Source organism: Stegodyphus dumicola, chromosome 11 (assembly GCF_044657685.1).
Source record: "Stegodyphus dumicola isolate Sdum_Otavi_A_Nest chromosome 11, ASM4465768v1".
Taxonomy (NCBI): Eukaryota; Metazoa; Arthropoda; class Arachnida; order Araneae; family Eresidae; genus Stegodyphus; species Stegodyphus dumicola.
The window spans coordinates 57,042,987-57,064,897 of NC_140778.1; the positions used below are offsets into that span (position 1 = coordinate 57,042,987).

Genomic DNA, 21,911 nt, shown 5'->3' on the forward strand with positions numbered 1-21,911 from the left:
TCCGGCAGTCTGATATTATAGTTATTTCTGGGCGAATCCACTCTGAATAACACTATTTGTGTTGTACGATCATGTACAGCCACAAAAAAAAGAGTCTCCACTATCACGTTCAACACCTCCAAACACCCACTGTCCTTCAACATGATGGCCCCGATGATATTTTCTTTTTCCGAATTTACTTTCATCAATTTCAACTGTTTTACCAGGTCCACCAATCATCTGGCTGTTCATTTCAATGTACTCCAGAATTGTCTCTCTTATGCATTGGCTCCAGGAGGCCATTCTGTTTGATCCAAAACCATTGCTACATCAACATATCGTTGATGTAGCAATTTTTTTCGAGCACATCATATGCCAACACAAAGATTTCAGCTATAATCAGTTAGCTTTTTGAAAACCATGATGATACTGGAATAGTCTTTGAAGCATAGCAAACACTGCTGTTATTTGTTTTTTTTTTTTCCCCACAGTACCACAGTGGAGTAGCGAGCATAACTATGGCGCCCGGGGCAAACTACCTTTTTGGCGCCCTGCCCCCTCAAAAAAAAAAAAAAAAAAAAAACACTTGCAGTCATATAATGCATAGAATATATTTGTAATAAGAAAATAATACCAATAGTAATAAAATGCTGAATCTGCCATAAAAATACTCTAAAACATGTTAAGAATAGTCACTACCTAACTACACTAGCACTGGATTCGGAAATGTATCTGTGTCGGCTGAAAAATCAAACATACGACGATCTGGAATTAGTTAAAAAGGTATTATTTATTTTACATATTTATATAATTGTTTTTAAAAAAGTAAAATTTTTAATCAATTAAAAGTTTAATATATATTACAGATAAGTAGATATATTTATTAATAATAATATAATATTATAATACATTGATACAATTAATTACTATGCATATATTTTTATTGGTTTAGATAAAGGAAATTTATCAATTACTTCATCAAAGATCATTTCAAATTCTTCTCTTTCCACATTTAAAGATGCTATATTACTTAGGGGATCTTGTCCCACCGTTGACAGTAAATAGTCAAAATTTATTTTAATTTGCTGAACAAACGTACATAGCTAGCATATGATAATGAAATAGTAAGGAGTATTTGAAGGGCAATTCCTAGATCTGGAAAAACATTTTCTCCATAGATTTGTAAGGGACTTTTAGGTTCAATTTCTTTTTTTCTACTGCGAAGGAATATCTTGCAGTCACATTCACTGCTCAAAACAATTAGGAGATACTGTGAGTTCGGTTATAATCGACAACCATTTTAATAAAAAGAAATAGAAGAGATTATAAACAAAAAATATAACCTTCACAAAATATGAAAATTTAGTATGTTATGTCGAAATCTATGCGTATTAGATCTGGAGTAAGGAGCAACCTGCAGCATTCCTTTGCAGTACGAGATTAAAAGCAATTGATACGCATTGAATGTTTTGTAGCAGTTAATATACGATGTCTCAGCAAGATGACTTAGTTGAATCGGTAGTCAGGAAGACCATCAGTCGTTTACAGGAGAGTCAAACGAAATCCATTGTAGCGAAAGTGTTAGGTGTTTCCGAAAATGTCATTTTCAGACTATGTAATCGTTTTTCGAAACTGGATATGTTTGAGAAATTCGGGACAAGGTCGTGCTATCGTTTTAAAATAAAAAGCGGGAGCTAAATGCGCATTTCGTTAAAAAAAAAAAAAAACACCTATATCTTTAATTTAGAGAAATAAAGCAGTTAGAAAGAACGTTTTGTATGCGGAGATATTTGGTTGATGTACTGGAAACATTTTATTATACATTTTATCAGACAAACCAAGAAAATAAATAACTAACTATATAGCAATAATTATTAATTTTAAATATGTTTTCCAGAAATCGATCAAAATAAAAACTGAAATGTTCCGGAAAATCTTGTTTGGAGACCATTTGGCACCCCTCTGCGAGCGGCGCCAGGGAGCATCATACACCCCCTTGCCCCCCCTTGCTACCCCACTGCAGTACCATGTTATGCCATCTGAGAGTTTGCGATCATTTTTTAGAACCATCGAACAGTTGCATTTAGGACACAACATACTACTCCGATTTAGCTCAGCCTCCTTTAAAAGTTCGAGCAAAATGTCTTGTTTTGTGCACAGAAACACGCAGAACAGCCTAGTGGGGATACCATTTTCCCCCAAACAATTACCAATGGCTGGCAGCTGACAAGAACTGGCTATAATGCTTTGATATTTTTCTATTATACTCTTTAGTGGTGCCATATTACTACAATATATATATTTCTTTAAATAGTTTTTAATATAAAATTACACTTAGAATAATGTATGAAAATACAATAAGTAAAAGATTGTAAAATTAAAATTAATATGTAATATAATTTTTATAATAGCAAAATATCTGTAAAATGAAATATAATGAATTATAACTAAATAAAGAATAAATAATATATAAATAATACAATAATAATTTGAATAAGACCAAAATGAATAATAAAAAACTATATTAAATGTTAAAATAAAATGGTAAAAAAAAAATTAAGTATAATAAATAATAATACCCTGAAATGGTAACAAAATATCAGTATTTAGGATTAAAGAAAACTACTAATAACAAAAAACGGTACTATTCGGTTTCGAGGACCGTAAAAAAATTGCAGCGAAAATATATGCGCAAAAGCGCAAAATATAGCAAACGCGCCCATTTAACAGCGCGCCAAATTTAGCGTACGCGCTGATTTCAGATTGCGTAAGTTTATATAGTTCCATATTTCTTAAGACGCCATGGAAATACTAGTTTAATTTTTTATTCATTTTTTGATTTTAAATCCTTTTTTGTTATCCTATGGATTTAACAATTTGAGAAATGCCCATGACAAAAAGTCGGCAATGGAATTTTGGATAAAGTGCAGAATCACCCACTGCTTGACGCGTTTTTAAGAATTGCACATACTCGGTATCCATGTGCACATCGACCTATTTTCACTTTAAAAAAAAAGTCCTAGAATTGAACAAAAACGGCACTGCGCACACCCTTGACTTTACCTATGTACACATCGACCTATTTTCACTTAAAAAGTCAAAGAAAATTGACAAAAATTCAGTTGTTTTTACCCTTGTAAAAAGCGGCAAACAAATAAGTGAGCGATTCTGCACTTTACCGAAAATATTTTCAAAGAAAAGGCATCATTCATTATAGAAAATTACGTTTGAACAACCAACGAGATGAAATTATGCTTTAGCGATAAGTCGGTAGCGAAATAGCGATGCAGACATCCATTCAGTTATGTTTAGCAATTTTTCTGTAAATTATAATAGTGATCTGAAATAGTTATTTACTCTTAGGCTTCCATTCAGTCATGTTTAGCCTTTTTCATATAAATTATAATAATAAAAAGTATTATATGAAATTAACCTTTCATCTAAATTAAAACATCAATCTTAACTAGTTATTTACTATTACAATACTTCCTTACTTGCGTTAGAGTTGCCGCAATTATTTTTGGCAGCAACGGCATCAACAATAGTTTGGCGATTTTTTAAGGCCCTCAAAACCGAATAGTACCCAAAAAACAAGAAGAGTTTGGCACACGCACTACGTAAAGAAGTAGATTCTCTTTCCGGTCTTCTGTAGCGTTTCTGGCACGGCTACGATAAGTGGCGCATTATCTGCCACTTGGCGAGTAAGAATAGAGTTGCTGAGAAAATGGGGTTATATGCAAGTTTAGCCTTAAAATCATTTAAAATATAAAATATTTATATTAAACATTTTTTTAATCTTAATATGTTGATAATTTCAATATTTTTTACTCATTTCACCCTTTAGACTATAAATAAATTATAAAAAAGCATTTATGATTACAGTCAAGAGTCTTTAATCCGGACTCGTCGGGACTTCTGCTATTCCGGATTATTGGTTTTTGCGGATTATAGATCATCAGTTTAAATCTGCTAGGATGGCACGCATAAATTATAAAATTAAAAATATGAAACCTTAATTTATGAAATAAAGAGCAATTATGATCTAAAGGATATCAAAATTTACAAAAAAAAACCTTAATATTTATTTGTTTACTTTATTAAACATTTTTTTCAACACGCGCATGCCTAAAGCATACATTACGCAAAGTCGAAATTAAAAAATTGCAACCAGAAAACTATTTGATGTGTATTCGTGATATTTATAATCACGAGGAATTTGATTTAAATCATATCAAAGACGGAGTACATCGAGATGAAATACTACATTTAGTAAGGAATTATAAGCCGACTAAAATAAAAGCATCTGCCCTGAAGATAACGATAGTGCTGACAGATCAACTTCCAGTTCATTGCGCGCCTGCCGATTTAATTAGATGCAAAGTATGTAAATAAAATAAAACTATGTAATCAGAAACTTTTTAATGGAAAGAACATACAAGTTACAGTACACATATGGAATAAAACATTTGGCCTTGATACAGAATTGCATCTCAAAAGTATGTCAAAGTGGTAACAAGCATATGATCACCACAGTGCATTTTGGTAGGTAACAGATGTAACACTGAATATGAGCGATACGAAAATCTGTGAAAACTGATATCCAGGGTCAAATTTCGGATAAGACGGAGGAAACACAGAACACATGATGCCAGACGCTGAATAAGAGTAACAATCCAAGCGGGTCGGTATGAGCAGCTTTAAACTCTTTAGGACAGGATAGATAAGCAAATGTAGCTTCAAGTCGGCATTAGTTGAAAATTCAACTGAGATATAACTTGCATATATAGTTTTTTCGTTTTCTGAAAGAAATAATTAGATTATGATTTATTTGTATCAAATGACAATTCAAAAACCTCATCAAAGCGTCAACAGTACGTTTTATAGCACCCGGTATAATACCTTTAATTCTAAAATTATGTCAGTCGATGCCTCTCTTATTAACAAGAGTTTTCCCACAACTTAATACTGACAATTGTTAAAATTCACACTTGACCGCAAAAATTGAGGTTTCTTTGCTGCATAGAGAAATCTTTACTACACTGATAAATAAATGTTGATACCAATTTAAACTCTCCTCAAAATATAGAAGGCTTCTCTTCTGCTTAGATCAACACATATCTTTTCACACTATTATAGTGTCCAAACGGATTCTTACACACATGACAGATTCCTCTCTTCTGTCGATATACATATCTTAATAATCCCTTATCAAAAGTGAAATTTTCCATAATTTATACACAAGTCTTTCCCCCTGTGTGAATAAGCATATGAGCTTTTATACTACCCTTCCAACGAAATGACTTCTTACATATTTCACACACATGAGGTTTCTCTCGTGTGTGACCAAGAATATGGCCCTTTAATGCACCCTTCTGTTTAAATGACTTCTTCCATATTTCACACATATGAGGCTGCTCTCCTCTGTGAATAAGCATATGGTTGCTTAAAGTAGAGTTCAGACTAAAGGACTTCTTACATACTTCACACGCATAAGGTTTCTCTCCCGTGTGAATAAGCATATGTCTGTTCAAACTATCCTTCGCACTAAATGACTTCTTCATATTTCACACACATGAGGTTTATCTCTCGTGTGATTACGCGCATGAGTATTTCAACTATTCTTCTGACTAAAGGACTTCTTACATACTTCACAGATATGACGTTTCCCTCCCGTGTGATTAAGCATATGGGTGTTTAAACCCACTTGTATTTAAATGACTTCTTAGATTCTTCACATACATGAGGCTTCTCTCCTGTGTGAATAAGCATATGGCTGTTTAAAGAAGACGTTTGACTAAAGGACTTGTTACATACTTCACAAATATAAGGTTTTCTCGTGTGTGAATAAGCATATGCCTATTTAAAGACCCCTTGTGATTAAATGACTTCTTACATACTTCACACACATGAGACTTCTCTTCTGTGTGAATAAGCATGTGTCTCTTCAAAGTGGACTTCTGACTAAAAGACTTTTTACATATCTCACACACATAAGATTTCTCTCCAGTGTGTATAAGCATATGGCTGTTCAAACCACCCTTCTGAGTAAATGACTTCTTACATTCTTCACATACATGAAGTTTCTCTCCTGTGTGAATAAGCATATGGCTGTTTAAAGAAGACTTTTGACTAAAGGACTTGTTACATACATCACAAATATAAGGTTTTTCTCGTGTGTGAATAAGCATATGCCTATTTAAAGACCCCTTGTGTTTAAATGACTTCTTACATACTTCACACACATGAGACTTCTCTCCTGTGTGAATAAGCATATGGCTGCTTAAAATAGAGTTCTGACTAAAGGAATTCTTGCATACTTCACACACATGAGGTTTCTCTCCCGTGTGAATTAGCATATGGCTGAGCAAACCACCCTTGTGACTAAATGAGTTCTTACATACTTCACATACATGACGTTTCACTCCTGTGTGAATAAGCATATGGCTGTTTAAAGAAGACTTTTGATTAAAGGACGAGTTACATTCTTCACAAATATAAGGTTTTTCTCGTGTGTGAATAAGCATATGCCTATTTAAAGACCCCTTGTGTTTAAATGACTTCTTACATACTTCACACACATACGACTTCTCTTCTGTGTGAATAAGCATATGGCTGTTTAAGGTAGACTTCCGACTAAAGGAATTCTTACATACTTCACACACATGAGGTTTCTCTCCCGTGTGAATAAGCATATGGCTCATCAAACCACCCTTGTGACTAAATGACTTCTTACATACTTCACATACATGACGTTTCACTCCTGTGTGAATAAGCATATGGCTGTTTAAAGAAGACTTTTGACTAAAGGACTTGTTACATACTTCACACATATAAGTTTTTTCTCGTGTGTGAATACGCATATGGATATTTAAATTACTCTTATTGCGAAATGTCTTGTTACATATTTCACATATATAAGGTTTCTCTCCTGCGTGAGTAGGCACATGCATGTTTAAACTGAACTTAATGATTTCTTAAATACTTCACAGACATGAGCTTTTTCTCCTGTGTGAACAAGCAGACGACTGTCTGAATTAATTTCTTAAATAAATGTGTACATAACTCACGTATAAGAGCTTTCTCTCCAATGTAAATTAGCATATACGTCTTTAAAGTACATTTTTGACTAAATGACATCATACAAATTTCATGCATATGAGATTTATGTTCAGTATGGATGTAATGTTTTAAATATTACATCTAGAAAATGATTAGTTACCTTGTAATAAGCCATGAACCTAGAACATCCTCCTAATAGAACATGTAATTTCACAACACGAACATACAACATCCTCCTTCTAGAACGTGCAATTTCTGCAGAATATTGATAACTGTAACTGGCAGTCTTAATATAATATGACTTGCTACATATCTCGTGATGAAGTTCATCCCCTGAAGGAATGTAAAACGGGCTTCTTAACAGAAATTTCGGTAAAAGTAGTTTTAAGACGGTTCACTCTAGCAATTCATGTGTCATGTAAATACGCGTCCTTTCCTTCGTAAAAGAATCAACATAAATTATTCATATGACGTATCAGCTACTTGCTATTAGAATACCTTCATGTTTCACTGAAATTAGTTTCTTATAGTTCACTAAAGTAAGGCTTCCTGCGTGATCGTAGTAACAAGTTTAAACAGGAATGGTACATGGTACGTTACGACTACACGAAATTTTTGTATAGTAGCTAGTCAATGATCTATAGCTTGAAGAAGTTACATGACACGTTCGAAATTTAGTAACAACTGTTAAAACTTATACGGAAAATGTAATCGGCTTTTCAAGATTTGAATACTTAAAAGTATTAATCACACTTGAGCATGAAGTAAACTTTAATTAAACACTCACATCATAGTTTTAAAACAGCCACTTTCACTAAATAACTATAATTGCGGTAATTATTCAAATAATAAAAACAGTTTCAACGTAAACAAACCTTATTATCAATTTACTGTGGTTTAATGTCTTTAAACTTGAATATCTATCATTATTGCCATGCACAAATTAATAAACTATACTAGCAAAATTTAAGTGAGGCTTGCTAATGAGCCAGGAAATTTAAAATGCACAACAATAAACATTAAAATAAATAGTGTATTATTAACATCCTCCCATCTTTTCATTATAAATTAATATCAAAAGTGGCGATTTTACTTTTTGAATATAAACGTTTGTTATATTATTATTATATATTATAAATGTTTGATTATAAACGTTGTGTTTGATGATAAATGTTTTTAAAAATGTTTTTGATAATAAATTATAATCAAAACGCAGAATCACCACTGTCTCATTTTAAGTAGCCTTATAAAATACCTGTATTTCCTAACCAGAGATAAGTTATGGAGAACAGCCTTAACGCCAAAAAGGGAAGAAACAGCTTATTATGGTAGACCACGTTATGGTTGTCATCGTGGACCTTATAAAAGATAGACCAACCCAGTGGGCGGGGCTCTCGACACCGACATGTCGGCAAGAAAGAGTAGGGACGATATGGTTTACTTTAACACTGAAACCTATGGTGTTTGTATCACATAACTCTTTTTAATTATTAAATGTGATACGTTGTATAGTGATGCGATTATGAAACCCACAGTTTCTTCCAAATAGGTTTTAATATATCTCATTAAAGCACTTTTTACTGCATTTCGCGCATTTTTTTTCACGTGTAATTCTTGTACACACATCTGTACTTTGGTAAAACGGTAAAAACTCTAAGTACAAAATTCATGAACTTAATTTCGAGTACAAATAAATTAAAATTAATAAGATTGATAGTACGCGATGGTTTGAAATAAATAAGTATAATTAAAAATGATCTGAAAATTTTTTTTTAATTTAATGAACATTTTCAGGCAGTGATTTTCTAAAATATAATAACATTACAAAACGATCATATTTATTTGATTATATGATCATTAAATTATTAACATTAAAGTGGATTAGTTATTTTAATAATTCATAAAATTTGGAGCATAAAATTTTCTGAGCGTAATGAAGGAAAAAAAAAGATAAAATAAAATCTAAATGCACTCTTTTTTAAAGTTTTGTGTGCTACCTATATTTATTGAATATCATGTTCTTCAACCGTAAACCACATACATTTGAAAACAGTATATCTTTAGAATTTCCGCACTGGAGATAAAACTGTTATTTTCCATACAGTGCTCGCTCTGAACTCGTTGAGTTTGTTAATCGAAAATTCGTTAAAGTTTTACAAAATATGAAATAGATTAAAACAAATTCGAAATTCTGCCGTCCAGATGCCTATGTTCGGGTGGAGGATTACGTTATTCAAAATTTGATGGCTCTAGATACTGTCGTTTTTGTCACAGTGCGAGAAACATACATGTATTCATGCAGATTCTTCATTTATATAATACAGGGCGATAATATTTGGTAACAACAATTTGCAAGGAGACACGGACATTTATAGTAAAACAGCGCAAACTGCCGCTTCGAAACCAACAGCCTTTCTAGGCTACCGCCCCTTTGGGCTAATAAATTAAATTAACAGTAAATAAAAAAAATCTTATGCAGAACTAAAAATAAATTTTAAAAAATAATAACTATAAAATACAAGCAAAATTAATAATTACGGTTAAATACAATTTTAACATTAGAATCAAATGTGTAAATTTTTTAAGAAGTCAAAAGTCTTTATCACTATGATGTATTATGAAATATAATTGAAATAAAACTCCTTTATAGAAATTGTGCTATAATACTCATCTATAATTTTAAAAAAGCAGCACGATTTAGAATTTTAAACAAAACTTTCAAAAATTCGTTTTTAAATATTTCGCTTTTTTTTTTACTCATTTACACCAATAAAAAGCATAAAAATTGCAAGAGAAAATTGCTTGTTTGAAATTTTCTATTAGTTCAGATTTAAAATATTATTTTCTAAAAGAAGTAGTTACAAATTTCCTTACAGCATAGGAAAAGCTAAAAAAATATCCAGTTCTGAAAGCATGCAATAGCTTCATAATTATTTGGAACGTTAATTAATGCTTGATAAATATGCTAAATTTTTAAAAATCAATCTCAATTTCAAAAATAAAAATATGTAGTAATTCTAATTTATGAAATGAGGCGCTAGAACCAGCTTTTTCTTGACAATTATACACGCTGCAATAGGCAACCAATGTTAAATTTTTGCAGGTCGTCCCTACTCCTCCGGATGTGATCAAGGCGACAGCCGACAACGCCTCAGACGGGGGAGAAAACCCGTTTGGGTTGGTCTATTTCTTTTAAGATCCCCGATGACGTACTTCCTCTAGGAGGACAGCGTGATACTTTTTCCCTGCTAAGGGATTATCCGTAGCAGCAGATCGGGATACGTATTCGCAAAATATTATTACGTTTGCTGTTTGCTTATCGAGCAAAGAGTATTAAATTAGAAATAGCACGTAATTGAATAAAATATTGATAATATATGTAAAAATAAGTGTCTTGAACCTGTAAATATTTATTTAATGCTTTATTTTCTGTTTTCATTTGCTTTGTTATGCTTCCCTGTACTCAGCGATGTTCAAACATGGTTTATTCTATGGCTTTTTAGTATTTGTTTTATGTGCATTGATTACAAGTAATCTATAAGCATTTTCTTGTACTTTTTTTCTTGCAATGTGTGCTTTCATATCGTAGTGCAATAAAACAAGTCAATGTCTGCTTTCATATCATATTCATAGTTATGTACAGTAATCTGAATTCAGAGCAACTTTAAATTTGAATATAGGGTTGCAGTTTTACTTCACAGCTGCAGGAAATATCTGGCTTAAACAGACCTAAGTTCTCAGACTAAACATATTTGCAGTATATTTGTTCTGGGACATTTGTAGCCTCAGTCTATTATTTAGTTCATAGCACATTTAATATTTTTAGTACTTATTGTACGAATTAGAAATAATAATAACTTTTTAGAAATACGTATGCGATAAATTTGTGTAGTGTTAGACATGGTAATGCTCTCAAGTCTTAATTGTTCAAAATTCCACAAAATGAAATGTTACAGTATTTTATTTTTTTAACTGAAGTATAAATATAAAAATTTCATTAAACCTGCTAGAAGGATACATATTTTGTAGTATTTAAACACATATTCAGTTACCTGCATAATGTAATGGAAAGGGTAATTTGCATTAAACATTTCCTCATCCTTATGTTTATAGTATTTTATATATATAATGCATTATGAACTGAGAAGTCTCAATAAATTTTAACAAATTAATATTTCTTGATGTCATAAAATAATGCTGTATGCAGTTAATAAATGTGGATTAAAATGCTATAAGAATTAAACTAAAAATAGTTTAATTTTTTATTTTAATTGTCATAAATATAAATCATTTCCAACTTACAGAATGTGATAGTAAACATTTTACAGTATTTCCTTCATGATTTATTTAATTTAATTAAATAAACCGAAGTCCTTGGTAATTGTTTATGATTACAGCAAGATATTTGAGAATTATTATAAATGAATTGTACAAATGGATAATGCAAACTTCATGCATTACAATGACAGTGGATCTTGTTTACGAAACAGAGATTGATTCTAGTGCAGATCTTGTCAGCCAATTAGCATCACTGCAGCAGAGACTTGCTGAACAGCTTTCAAAGTATATGCCAATCACTTCTTTGTCATTGCGATGCATGTATTGCAGTTAGTAAACAGTTCATCTGAACATTCTGATAAATATCAAGCATTATTTCTTTTAAATATCTATAATTAAAATGGCATTTTATTCTCTATGTTCTTTGCACTAAATATGTTTCTGTATTCATGTTTCACATTCCACAATACATTGTATTGCGAAAATTGTTACTTAAGCCATGCTATATTATACCTTAGAGGGTTGACTATAGAGGCAAATAAAAATTAAATTTTATGTATATTAGGAATAGTATTTATATGATAGTTGAATATTGAGTTCATATCATAAGTCCTATACATAACTACCCATCAAAATGTTTTGCAATGAAATTTACTGTCCCTCTTTTTACCACTAAAAACAAAATAAAGCATTTAACACCTGTAAGCTATGTAAATAATGAGGCATATGAAATCTGTAAGGCATGTAAATAATGAAACATGTAACATCTGTTACTCATGTAAGAGCAATACAGTTATTCAACTAATATGTTTAACAATAATATTGACTCTAAATTAGCTAATTGCCCCCTTCTTGAAAAAAACATATAATGCATAGGACATTTTACAGAATTACAGCTAAACTCAAATTACATACTTTTTAATTTGCTTATTTAGTAATAGTTTGACTTATTTTATTGTGATTTTTATTTTAATTTGATTTGGCTTGGTCTGCGTGATTTGTTTATGGCAAAGTATGTGAGAGCTATTTTCATAAGCAGAAGCATGCTTTTATAGAGGACTTTCTAAAACACACTCACCCGTATCCTCATTACACATGCAGCCAATCTGTTTACCTGGAATTGTACTCAGGTCAAACTACCAGCCTTGAGCAACTTTACTGCTTAAGCACTGGTGGGCACATTTTTGTTATGATGGAATAAATTTTTCCATTGTACTTTTACATTTTTCTTTGAAACAGTTATGGATTTATTTTCAAGCTGCGATATTGAGACTATTGTGGTGTCATTTTGCAAATGACTTGTATTCATACATGTGCCCCAAATAATATTTTTGTAATTGAAAACTTGCTCAATGCTTATATGCAAAGTATTCAATTTAAAGGTGTACCGTTCATAAAAATCATAATTGTACACATTCATAAGACATACCTTGTATATATCATACATTCAAGTTTCAGCCTTAGAAGGCCAGCGAGTGATGTTGTTCCATTTGGAAAGATTGATTGGAATGAGCCTGTGCGTGAATACTTCATAAAAAAATAGATACTTCATTTACTGAAGAATACTACTGAATTATATAGATATTGAAACTATCAAAATGGTAGTACAAGAGTTGGATCAGAGTATGAATCATTAATCGAAAGGATACTATGCATGGCTCGACAAATCTACTCCATAGTAATCCAAATCTAATCCATCTTTGCATAAATTTACCTTTGAAAACTACCAAAAATATTTAGCAAAAAAAGGGGAGAACTCTTAAAGTTATGCAATGAAAGGAATGTGTTTTTATTTCTATAGCAGGCTACACTTCCATACAGTTGATAAATTAAGTACACAAAGTAATGAAATCTTGCATCTTAAAAGGAAACCAGATACCTTTCCTGGTAGTAATGAAGAAAATCTGAAGGTATTCCAAAAGGTTTCCTAAAATTGCCTGAAGAAAACTTCCAAAAAATGCTACTAAATATATAACTAGTAAAAAAAGGGTCTCATCTTAATTCATTTAAACCCCAAGCTAGCAGTCAGCCTTGTACAAGTAACCCAGATAATCCTAATAGTCAAACAGAATTTGTTACCTCAATCTAGTTCAGTTTCATGTATCAAATCTCGGAGAAGTCGTGAATGTCATATTCTTTCTGGCATATGGGCATTTGAATTCTGCTGAAGCAAAAGTTTCCTAGAGCAGCCAGTAATAGAAAAAGGTAAATACAAGACCACTGGCTAATGTGTTGCACTTTATTTTGCATACACAATCTTATGCTTTCAAATATATTTTCATTATAGAGCACGTTTGTCAAAATGTGACCTTCACTTATTACTTACTTAATTATTATGTAATTATCATTTACTATTTTAAAATATTGTATTTATTAGAGTATTTCAAAATTTTAATGATCAAGTTATTAATTAAACTTACTTAACTTTTACAAAAGTAATGATTAAGATATCTTAGGCTATTATAAATCTCAGTATATCATAAATTTTAAGGTATGTATATATCTGAAACTGTTAATAAGAAATTAGCACATTCACATTACGTAACTAAATTCATTTTTATAAACTTGGTTAATTTTTAATATACTATTAGAGGTATTTTGAACTGTGAATCACAATTGGTTTGGTTTAGTTGATTATTGCAAAGCACACTAGTGTTCTTTTTCTAAGGGGAGGATGCCTTTGTGAAGGACTTTCTCGGGGAAACTACCTCGTATACATGGTACAGGTAAGGAAAACCATGAAAACACCCATGCAACCAATCCAATTCTTCGGAAATCGAATAGGAACTGCCAGTATTCAGTGATTTTTTTTACCACTCAGCCCCTGGTTACCTGTGAGTTATAAGACATGTGCTGTCATTTACACTGAGTAAAATAAATTCTGCTTTATCATAATTAATGAGACTTTTGTATGTCTTGCATTAAACTCGCATTTAAACTTCTCTTACCGTAAATGCAAAATTCTAGGAGGGGAAAAATCTAGCTTTTTCAAAAACATTGAGATTAATAGTTTTAGAAATTTTTATAGTAATTCTTGTAAATGGTTATTCAGAATACCAAGAGTAGTAAATTACAAATTACAATGTTATATAGAGAAGGGAATGAAATTCTAAAATAAAATGCGTTATAGATAGAACCATTCTATAGTATAGATTATCTTGTATAAATAAAGCAACAAGAAGAAGAAAGTTCACAGGACTTTCAACTTTACATGTCAGTATTGAAAAACAGTCTACAAAAGGATGAGAAGTTTTACACTGATTTTTTCCTGCTGAATATGTTAAAAGCAAAAAGGTTCAGTTTGTAGGGTTTATATTTATTTTAACTAACATTTATTTTAAGTTTAAACTATCTTTCCTGTCAAGCCTTACTTTCCCCTGGAATTGCCAATGCTAGAGTATGTAAATTTTAGTAGAACGCGCAAAGTATTCAAAATAGTCAGCGGAAGTATTAGTTAATAGAGTTAAATAGAAGGGAAAGAGTTCGAAAGTGTGCTTTCTTGCTTCACGAGCGTGGAGGTGGCTAGTTAGAAATTGAAGAACCACGCGTTTCGGCCTGTGTGCTTGCCTCGGCAGATAGTTAAATCTTCCAACGTAATATTCAGAAGTTTTCTGAATTATCAGCGGTATCTTAGAACGCGGTTAGGTTAGTTACGTTTAGAGAGCCTCGTAGGTAGTCACTTGTTATTATTCATTTTTAGTTTCTCATTTTTATTTTACCGCCGGTTCGGCGTAGTTTATGAGCGTCAAGAGCACGCATCTGTAAAACCCTTCTCAAGACTTTGTGTACTTTCCAGTAATTAGCAGTCACCACTATTGTTGCGTGCAGGTTGGAAGCGCGCAACATTACATTGGCGCCCGAACACTTTTCGAACTTAAATGGCCGAAAACTGGATGGAAGCTGCTGGATAACAACAAGAAATGGCAAGCCAATTGGAAGGATTCCCTGCTAAAAATGCCCCGTAGAAACCCATAAAATGTTTTTACGGGGAATTGGCCTACGGGTACCCGTACAGCTCTGTGGGTACCCGTAGGCCAAATTCCCGTAAAAACCCACAGACAAAAACCCGTAGGCTAAATCCCCGTAAAAACCCATAGAAAGAACCCGTACGGTTGTACGGGTACCCGTAGGCCAAATCCCCGTAAAAACCCACAGAAAGAAACCCTTACGGTTGTACGGGTACCCGTAGGCCAAATCCCCGTAAAAACCCATAGAAAGAAACCCATACGGTTGTACCCGTAGGCCAAATACCCGTAAAAACCCATAAAAAGAAACCTGTACGTTTGTACGGGTACCCATAGGCCGAATACCTGTAAAAACCCATAGAAAGAAACCTGCACGGCTGTATAGGTACCTGTAGGCGAAATACCCGTAAAAAACCTGTAAACAGAAACCCGTACGACTGTACGGTTACGAGTAGGCCAAATCTCTGTAGAACTGTAGGCACTATAAACAAAATCCCAGTAAAAACCCATAGCCAAAAATCAAAACTTTATATGCATATCCATCCATTGGCCAAATTTCCATTAAAAAAATGGATATTCCATAGGTCTATGCCTTGTAAAAACCAGTAAACAAAAGCATGTACACCTATACAGGCACCCATACGCCAAATCCTGTAAAAACCACTACACAAAAATCCACAGACCAATAAAGGTACCTCTTGGAAAAATCGCTGCACAAAACCCATAAACAGAACCAATAGCATTATACCATAGTGGAGTATCCATACATAGAATCGTACATAGAAGAGGGTATCCATATACAGAATCCCTATAAAAAACAATACACAAAAATAGAACTGTAAATCAAATTTCCATAAAAACATAAACCAGCAGAAGTACATAATTAGCACTGATGAAATGTACAGAACTAAATTGTGGAGAAAGCATGTAAAGTAATTTTAAATAAAACTCAATGCGAATAAATAAAAATTTTAAAATATCTAGAAGCCTACGAGCCCGTCCTTCTTAATGCACGTCAATATCTATAAACATATTACAAAATATTTGTATAAATTCTCTTTACAAAATTTTAAACTACCTTTATATAATTCTGAAAATAAAATGAATAGAAAGATAATAACCAAAGTCATGATTCACAACCATCGAATGATATATGTACATATATATATGTAAGAAAAATAAGGAATATGCAAAAGATTAAATTAGCAGCGTAAAATTAATTTTCTTCTCTATTCTAAAAACAGTAATCTTTCTGCACTGCATCATTCGGAGATTAATTCATGTCATATGACTCTTACATAATTTGATGTTGTAAAAGAAACTAAAACTCAAACAGCCAATAGTAATTTTACAGCAGAATTAACTATCAAAGACGAGTAAAAATGCATCGAGAACCAAAATTAACTCGGTCTGAATTAAGATTTCATCCTTAATGTAACGCATTTGCTTTTTACGCTTTGTATTAGCTGGATTGCAGTTTGTCTGCTCCTTGTTTCTCACTACACATTTATCAAAAATGTTAATTTTTGGAATAGGCATAAATAATGTGCCAATTTGTTTGTGGCTGCAACATATTTGCTGACAGAAAAGTTGAATTAAATCTACCTCGACTGCCAAATTTCTTATTCATTGTGGATTGGAGTTTCAACATCTCTAAGCCATCAAAATTCTTGCTGTTCATTACGGATTCAGCTGCTTGTATTCAACTACAGAATCTATTACATATATATATAATATCATTTCATTTGATGGTTGCGAATCATTACTTTGACTGTATATATATTATTGATTTCATTATAAATATATATACATATAGTACTGTACCTCACTGCATATATTTGTATTTCAGTTCTTTAATTGGGAAATTAAACAATTCTATTTAATCACATTAGCTTGTTTAACAATTTGATACCTAATGAGAAATGTATTGCCAAAGGATGGTACCTTCTAGCATCTGCTTAAATTTTAAGTTACCTACAATGCACTAAACCAAATTAAAAAACAAAACTAGAAGAAACCCAAATTTTCAGGAAGAGAAACATTATTAACAAGCAAGCAAAAAGAATACGGGACTTGCAAATTAGAAACTTAACATAGAGTTCAAATTTAGCATACTTGCTATCCCCTTAAAGCTCGCTTACCAATGATAGTAATACCCTGCAGCTTATTATGACATGCATACACATTGATGTTTTGCGTGGACGAAAGGATGAATCCAAGAATATAATGTAGTGAAGAAATAATAATATACAAACACTGTGTCGACCCCTTTATTACAATACTTTGAATGTTACCTGTATCTCTCAAAAGATAAATGAAACATGAAGATAACATATAATAAACTTAATAGTACCCAAAATACAATAAATTATTTTGTAACAAAATGAATTTTAAAAAATTTACAAGTTTCAACAAATACCAATTCTCAACGCACAGTTCGGGAATTAAGAAAATATAGCGTATAATGTTTTATTCCGTATCTCACTTTTAGTGCTATATAATCTTCCACAGATTTTATATAAATAAAATCTATAACATAATGGGTATTTATAGTATATGTAGTTCTTGATGTAAAAAAGATAAACTTTCGTACTGTAAAAATTCCATCTATGTGAATAAGTATGAATATACTCATATACACATAATTATACTAAATAACTAATTTAATGAAACTAAATTCCTATAGAAAAATGGGGGAAGTGTAGAATCGCCCACTGCTTGGCGTGTTTTTAAGAATTGCACATACTCGGTATCCATGTACACATTTACCTATTTTCACTTAAAAAAACATCTCAGAATTGCACAAAAATGCCATTGTGCACTCTTTTGACTTTATTCATGTACACATCAACCTATTTTCACTTTTAATTTTATTTTCACTTTTCACTTTAAAAGTGAAAATTGACAAAAATCCAATTCCTTTTACTTTTGTACAAAGTGCCAAATAAATAAGTGGGCGATTCTGCACTTTACCCGAAAAAATATATAAAAATACTATTTACCTATATATATTAATAATTTATTATTACATAAGGTTTTTCATATATCATCTCAAGGGAACATAAATTTATTTAAAGCGATGCATTATTGGAATAAATTTGAGTCAGTGTTTTAGGTGCAAATTATTTAGATTTCTATTGTAGAAAGAATACTTGAAATAATGTATAGAAATATTATTTTGAACCATAAAAATTCTCAATAGTAAAATTTAAAGTACTGAAAAGGTAGCTATTGTTTTTGACAGTAGATTATATAATATAAAAATACCTCATGCTGAGCATTTTCTGAAATTACAATGCTAAATGAAATTGATATAGTGCAGTATTTAGCAATAATAACTTTTTGTAAACAAATGTGGCTATATTCGCTTAATTGTAATAACAGTAATTTTAACTGCATTTGTATAAGGCTGTACAGAAGATTTATTTATATGAGTTTTCATCCGCAGAGAACAACCGGATTCCCTGTGGAAGTGATTCCAAAAATAATGTTTAAATATTACTCTAACTATATTTGAAAGCAATGCTATAACAGTGCCCTTATAAGACTCATGATCCGAAAAGCTTTGGTTTTAAATGTCTCGTAAAAACTTTCAATTACTTCTGCAAAATTCATACCCACGTAAAAATTACTACACCAAAGTCAATTGATTATACAGCAAAACGTTCCTAAAACAATCAACTCCACAATTTGAGATAATGCGAGTTTCCTGTAGCCTGACAAAACTATGAATGATTTTTAAGTCCTGTTATTTAATTATTGTCCTGACAAATGTGCCATTATCAGAGGTGGTCATTTAAGAAAATAACCACTATATGAGGTTTCAACTAAATGTAATTTTTTTCAAATAAATAATTCACTTTTTATACTCCCAAGACTAGTACATTTAATATTACATAACTCTTATTCACAAATCTATTTCTATTTCAAAAGCAATTTATGAAAAACACATTTGAAATTTTCTTCATCAAACTAATAATAATGAAAATTAAAGTATGCATAAAAATGATTATATGTGTTTTAACAAAACAGCACAAAATATTTAATGTAAAAATGTGGTTCTAGTCTCATACTTGTAAAGAAAAATAGACCAAAAAGAAAAAACAATGTAAGCTACTATGATCATCTAAATTTTAACATAATTTTAGTAGTGGAAAAAAGATTCCTTAAGCTTGTATGTCTTGTCTACCCCATTCAATAAGTAATAAACACATTAAATACTTCAATGTTTATTTCATTAATAAAACTTACCTTTTTTGCTCGCGAAATATAATTAGTACATTTTTTTAAAACATAAAAATACATTCTTTTTGCTCGGCCACATCACATTAGTCGAAAAATTCAAAATTGAATCATGCAAGATCATTTTTAAGTAAGGTATGCTCAAATTTATTAGTACATAATATTCAAATGATAAAGCATCTACATGAACAAGCTTTAAAAAAGTATTTCTAAACTGTAATCAAAAAAAATAAATTTTCAAAATACAGTTTCAGTAGAATGCAAAAACTACATTTCTGCATCTGCACACTGAAACAAATTATCAAGCCTGAAATTATCACTTTTCAGTCTTTAAGCACATTGTTTTTCAGGATAAAAGTAAAGATGGAAAATCAATTTCACGCTCAGAAACTCCATTTCACAACTAGTCAGTTATCAGCAACGTTCTCTCAAACATTAGACACGATTACACGTGCATGGCTTTAGTGGTATATTCATGGTCAGTGCTGGTATTTTATTGTTTATTACTAATTTCTAAACAGTAAAACATAGTAAAATTTGTAATACAGTAAATCCTAGTAAATAATATATTGCATTACTACAACCACGAAGAAAATAACACCACCATCACACAACAATAACTAGAACGGCGCCATATTGCTTGTTTGGGAAACTTCTGAGAGTGGGGGAGGGAGGGGAACTTTTTTCCTCACGTCAGCGTTAACAGAGAGAAAAGTTTTGCGATTGTGAATGAACTTGTTCGGGTTAAAGAGATGTTGGTTGATACCGGTGTTTATTTGTAATATCAGAAATGTAAGTGCTTATGTGTGTGTATTCAGAGAACCAACTCGTAGCAAAAACCACCTCCCTAAGACGACCGCCTCTGAAAGAGACTAGTATTTCTGAAAAAATAAGTATACTTTGGTATTGAATATTCCCTCTGTAAGGCGACCATTCACAAAGAAAATTCTGCAAGTGTGTCTGGTCGCCTTAGAGAGATTCATTCCGTATATGCAATCTCCCTAAGACGACCACCTCAAAAAGATAAACGTATCTCTGAGAACGTGAGTATCTATTGGTATTGAGCATCACCTCTCTAAGGCGACCACTTGCTAAGATGAATTTTTATTTGCGGCTGGTCGCCTTGGAGAGACCTCGTTGTGTGTGGTGTATATGATTACTGTTATTGTTTCGGAAAAAAAAATTAAATAAAAAAATAGCATATTTAGAAAAAACCCTCTCTAAAACGACCACCTGCGTTTACAGGTTACTCTGGTGGTCTTAAAGAGATCATATTTTCATTCTGTTAATTTTATTGCTTACAAGAAGTATATTAACGTCAGATAAAAAAATAGCACAAACCCATATAAACCAACAGAAGATTTATTATTATATTGATACCGGTAAGAAAACCAGCAAAAGTTAATATAAACCTATACAAACCAGTACAAAGTTCTGCCATTGAATGTTGGTTGTATGGGTGTCAATTGATACCAGTAAGAAAAACCCACAGAGATCAATAGAAACCAGTAAAAGTCAATAGAGACCATCAAAAATTCTACAGGTACCAGTAGAAAGTTTTACTGGTTTCTATGGGTCATTTTGAAACCAGTAAAAAAAACCCACAGAGACCAACAGAAACCAGTAAAAGTCAATAAAAACCCATAAAATCTTATGGGTACCCATAAAAAGTTTTACTGGTTTCTATGGGGCATTTTTAGTAGGGTTTGGATACCTTGTCTAGACGATGAGAAAGTCAATCAAGCCAAACATCAATTTCGACGGAAAAAATTCGGTGGCGATATTTCTAGAAGGCCTCGAAAATCACTTCCAGCTCTACCCTGTGCCTGAACAACAAAAAGTTGCCATCGCCACATCTGCGGTAAGAGGACAGGCCTCGCTATGGTGGAAGAATATAGGCAAATTTTTATTAGGGGAATTCGGAGGCCAAACATATACATTTGAAAATTTCAAAAAATCGTTATTAAAGGCCTTTCCCATAGTGAAAGACCGAGCAAGGCTAGAAGCCGAACTATATAGTTTTTATCAACGGAATATAGAAGAGTTGACGGACTTTATTCTGCGAAAAATTAAGCTGACGGATAGGCTGTATGGGAAGAAACCCGACGCAGGGATTATTGAAATAATCTTGTAGCGTTGCGCGCCTCTAACTTGCACGCAACCAAGAGGTGACTGTGAAAACTGGATAAAAGACAGAGTCTTGTTAAGGGATAAAAGACAGTCTAGTTAAGGGTTTTTAAGGGCCGCGAGGCCCAAGTTGAATTTTCAGGACAGTTCTATTGTGCTGGAGATGGACCAGAGGGTGGTGGAACCTGTGGAACAACCGCAAGTTGACCTTAGCCTTTTGAATGAAAATGAAAGTCAAGCCATCCAGCAAGTGGTGAGTAC

General features: G+C 32.1%; 1 protein-coding gene across 1 annotated transcript; it reads right to left on the reverse strand.

Annotated features, from left to right (window-relative positions):
* Positions 1-4,286: 4,286 nt before the first annotated feature.
* On the reverse strand, positions 4,287-7,639 carry LOC146994026 (uncharacterized). Its single transcript, XM_085826451.1, has one exon. The coding sequence runs from the start codon at positions 6,927-6,929 to the stop codon at positions 5,757-5,759; it is 1,173 nt and encodes a 390-aa protein (XP_085682577.1). The 5' UTR covers positions 6,930-7,639; the 3' UTR covers positions 4,287-5,756.
* Between the last annotated feature and the right edge of the window lie 14,272 nt (positions 7,640-21,911).

Excerpts from the sequence above, each read along its gene's own strand:
- LOC146994026 (XM_085826451.1), bottom strand. The coding sequence starts at position 6,929 with ATGCATGTGCCTACTCACGCAGGAGAGAAACCTTATATATGTGAAATA.